Raw genomic sequence first — 4,829 nt, forward strand, 5'->3', positions numbered from 1 at the left:
TGTTAGATTTTTCTTTGATAGAAATGTCATATGAAAGCAGGGAATAATAGCAAAAACTAGAACTGCACTCTGTCGAGTGCCTACTTGCTTGTTGCACACTAGTAGGCCATAAATGGCCTACTAGTGCACAAGCAGAGCGTGCAAGTACTGTCGACCGCTACAAACTGTCAAATCTCAACTTCTCTGTGCTTCTCTCTCAAGCACAAGTAGTCATTACGCATGAGTGACGGCTTTCGATGGTGACGTATATGTCGATCAGTGTCGGGTGGATTAAAGGAAATGCCTATATGTAATTTGTACGTTGATTAGCGGTATACTGTGGTTACTTTGCGCCCCGTTTGATGCGTACTGGTATAACTACCGGTAGCTCTCAATGATGACGTAATAAAGATGTGGATCATTAAAGGACCCAATGCCAGGGTGTAATTGGTTTTCGATGGTGACGTAATGACAATATGTTTTAGTGTCGGGAGGATTAAAGGTAATGCACCTACTGTATGTATACATGTATGTAATCTGGCAACACTGCCATATCAGGCACAAGTAGTCATTACGTAATACGCTGGCACGGCGCATACTCATCAAACATCGTCCTGGACGAAAACTATTACTTGCGCGCTCTGCTTGCGCAAGTAATAATCATGTATTGGGTAATTCGATTGAGTGAACTACAGCTTATGGATCTGAAGTCAAAGTTAAAACTCTTGTAGAGAAAATACCATTTGCATGGCTTTGGTTATCATTCATATATAGTAGGCTTACTACAGGACGTGGGGGTTGCATTACTTTGTTTTCATCATGGGTCTATTTCACGCCTCTGTGACTGTCTTTGTTGCATGATCTTTGAGAGCAAGTGTTTGCCACTGCAGGAACTAGTGCCCCAGGAGGACAAACATCAAGCATAAACATGACAGTTTTCACAAAATATCATTGTTTATACATCTTTCTTTGAGATTTACATTAGACACAAGCCTATTTAGACACACTATATTATTGAAATAAAAAAAGAAAATCTCCGATTTATTTCTCCCGATCCCGATCATTTGAAAATGACATGATCGGCTCCGATTTCCGATCACCCGATTCGATCAGGACATCCCTAATGTTTTCAGTACTTTCATGAAGAAATAAAAAAAAAATCTAAAAAATTCCATATATTAGAAAAAAGAAAAAAAGCGTAAGAAATAGTGTCCCGGACTATAACATCTAATTTATTTTTTGGCGTCTCGAACAAAAAAAACACCGTTTTACACTATCGTGGACAATATTTTTATATAGAGAGTGGTACCTGTTAATTTGATTAATTTAGTACCGAAGAAGTTAGCCCAGCGCTAGACGGTGAATTCCAAGTGTGCCTCTCTGGAGAAGACCAAGCAGAGACTGCAGGGCGAGATGGAAGACCTCATGATCGACGTGGAGGGGGCCAACGGTTTAGCCGCCAACCTCGACAAGAAGCAGAGGCACTTTGATATGGTGCTTTGACATCATTATTTTAAATTAATAATTAATAATGAAGTAGCCTTCATAAAGTTATGTCAATTGTGGTGGAAAGAAAGTACATGACATGTACTTCAAGTTCAATTTTTCCAATACTCTCTCCACTGCAGTACATGTCAGATCCAAATATTGTAGTTTTAATATAATAATAATACATTTATTTGAACAACCAGTTGAAAATAGCAGATGTTGTACTTTTTGATACCAAGTACATTTTGAATTCCTGACTTGTAACGGAGTAGATTGATACTTTTACTGTGAGTACTATTTCCACCACCACTCCACCGATGACATACTGTAACAACGCATTACAAACTCTGTGCAGGTCCTGGCAGAATGGGAGCAGAAGTTTGAAGATGGCCAGGCGGAGCTGGAGGGAGCGCAGGAGGAGGCTCGTTCTCTGGGCACCGAGCTGTTCAAGATGAAGAACTCCTACGAGGAGTCTCTGGACCAACTGGAGACCATGAAGCGAGAGAACAAGAACCTGCAACGTGGGCTCTCTCTCTCTCAGTTCATAATGCCTTGAATGTTTTCTGCCTATCTTCTTTTATACTGTAGACTCAAAAGGGGCCATCATTCTAATCAGGTTCCCTCAAAGTTAACCTGAAATTGAGATACATTAGGGGCCCTATTTTCGTCAGTGCTAAACCCCTTATCCCTATACTTCTTTTTTTACTATTACAAAAATAATAACATTTTAAAATTGTTCAACTATTTTATTTGAGGATTTAAACAGCAGCAGGTATCGTTTCTGTTCCGGGGGTCTCGCGATATTTGGCTGCCAGACAGGAAACGGTGGGCAGTCTTGCGATACTTGGCACGTTCAGAAACGTACTTTTTGCTCTTTAGATACCTCTATAAAATTACACAGTGTACACATCGAAAAGCAACACAGCAGACAATAATGTGTTACATGTCTTCTGTTATTTGCCAGAAGCGATTACTTTACAAAAGGTCAGTCATTCAGAAATAGTGTTTGTTCATGAGCTGGTCACTGAGCTCTCATTGACTCCAGTGCATTCTGCAGAACTTCCGGGTGCAGTTTGGCACCAATGGTGCGGCGAATTTGCCGTCTGGAATTGCGTGACCGTACCTCCATTTAATATACCTAGCTCTGAGGCACATAGTAAGTGGACAGAAATGGTGGCATCTTGTGATGAGCATTAGAGAGGACCCATTTCTACAAAGATACTGTTGAAAACACTCCTTTGTGTCTCTGAGAGAGTGGATTAAACATTTTCTTTTGTTTGTTTGTTTTTCTCTAACCCTCACCAGGAAAAACGAGAGTGCCAGCAACTACCCTGGCCTCTGGTCTTTCGACTGGTTCACCAAGTGGCTGAGGGCATGAACTACCTTCACAGTCTCACACCTGCTCTCATCCACAAGAACCTGAAGCCTGACAACATACTGCTGGACTCAGACCTAAATGTCAAGGTGAAGAACATACTGCTGGACTCAGACCTAATTGTCAAGGTGAGTCCCTTTTGGGGGGGGATTACCATTAATGATGAGTCAAGCATGTCCTTCTTCTGGCACTGTTCATGCTAATCTCCATTCTGTACAGTATGTGGTAGGCTACTGTTCATGCTAATCTCCATTCTGTAAAGTATGTGGTAGGCTACTGTTCATGCTAATCTCCATTCTGTACAGTATGTGGTAGGCTACTGTTCATGCTAATCTCCATTCTGTACAGTATGTGGTAGGCTACTGTTCATGCTAATCTCCATTCTGTACAGTATGTGGTAGGCTACTGTTCATGCTAATCTCCATTCTGTACAGTATGTGGTAGGCTGCTTGTCCCCACTGTCCCTGTATCACTGGACCAGGTCAGGAATGTATTGGTGGCCATAGCAATTGTGACCGTCAGTTGGGCTATAAGCCCTCAAAGGATGATCAGCCCAGTGCCAAAGTTTGCAAGATTGCTCCGTTTTGATAAAAAATCCTCAAATCATGAACACAGCTTGCGATTTCTGTGAAATGCTGCATGCACAGTCCCACTAGGCCGAGGAAACAAACGCCACTTTCACATGCTTTTTATAGCGCCACCAGGAGGCTGACTTGCAAAACACATCGTTTGATATAACTACAGATTCTGTCCAAAAAATATGCAAATCTGTACACAGTATCTCTATAGTCATGTGAATACGACGGATGTGGCCCATATTCCATCCTAATTGGCTAAGACTGGCTTCCAAAGTATGCAGGATTGCTCCGTTTTGAACAAAATGCCTCAAATCATGAATGCAGCGTCCACTTACTGTGAAAGGCACAAGATGAAATGGCACCCATTTCCCATTGGCCTATTATAGCGCCACTAGGAGGTGAAGTGTGACAGGCCAGCCTGGTGACAGAAAGTGTTCAGGCCTTCAGAAGGCAGGCCTTCAGAAGGCAGGCATTCAGAAGGCCTGCCTTCAGGAGGCAGGTGTTCAGAAGGCAGGTGTTCAGAAGGCAGGTGTTCAGGCCTTCAGAAGGCAGGTGTTCAGAAGGCAGGTGTTCAGAAGGCAGGTGTTCAGGCCTTCAGGAGGCAGTTGTTCAGGAGGCAGGTGTTCAGAAGGCAGGTGTTCAGGCCTTCAGGAGGCAGTTGTTCAGGAGGCAGTTGTTCAGGAGGCAGGTGTTCAGGCCTTCAGGAGGCAGTTGTTCAGGAGGCAGGTGTTCAGAAGGCAGGTGTTCAGGCCTTCAGGAGGCAGGTGTTCAGGAGGCAGGTGTTCAGACCTCCAGAAGGCAGGTGTTCAGGTTTTCAGAAGGCAGGTGTTCAGAAGGCAGGTGTTCAGACCTCCAGAAGGCAGGTGTTCAGGTTTTCAGAAGGCAGGTGTTCAGAAGGCAGGTGTTCAGACCTCCAGAAGGCAGGTGTTCAGGTTGTCAGAAGGCAGGTGTTCAGGCCTTCAGGAGGCAGTTGTTCAGGAGGCAGGTGTTCAGAAGGCAGGTGTTCAGGCCTTCAGGAGGCAGGTGTTCAGAAGGCAGGTGTTCAGAAGGCAGGTGTTCAGGCCTTCAGGAGGCAGGTGTTCAGAAGGCAGGTGTTCAGAAGGCAGGTGTTCAGGCCTTCAGAAGGCAGGTGTTCAGAAGGCAGGTGTCCAGACCTCCAGAAGGCAGGTGTTCAGGTTGTCAGAAGGCAGGTGTTCAGAAGGCAGATGTTCAGAAGGCAGGTGTTCAGGTTTTCAGAAGGCAGGTTTTCAGAAGGCAGGTGTTCAGAAGGCAGGTGTTCAGACCTCCAGAAGGCAGGTGTTCAGACCTCCAGAAGGCAGGTGTTCAGACCTCCAGAAGGCAGGTGTTCAGACCTCCAGAAGGCAGGTGTTCAGACCTCCAGAAGGCAGGTGTTCAGGTTTTCAGAAGGC

General features: G+C 44.5%; 1 protein-coding gene across 1 annotated transcript; it reads left to right on the top strand.

The window, feature by feature from the left end:
- Positions 1–1,344: 1,344 nt before the first annotated feature.
- On the top strand, positions 1,345–2,845 carry LOC306928768 (uncharacterized protein MYH16; the record flags this gene model as incomplete). The annotated part of the gene is made up of 3 exons (XM_079509040.1): positions 1,345–1,473; positions 1,823–2,007; positions 2,773–2,845. The coding sequence occupies exons 1-3, from the start codon at positions 1,393–1,395 to the stop codon at positions 2,843–2,845; spliced, it is 339 nt and encodes a 112-aa protein (XP_079365166.1). The 5' UTR covers positions 1,345–1,392.
- Positions 2,846–4,829: the final 1,984 nt, after the last annotated feature.

The sequence above is a fragment of the Electrona antarctica genome (assembly GCF_951216825.1).
Source record: "Electrona antarctica genome assembly, chromosome: 8".
NCBI lineage: Eukaryota > Metazoa > Chordata > Actinopteri > Myctophiformes > Myctophidae > Electrona > Electrona antarctica.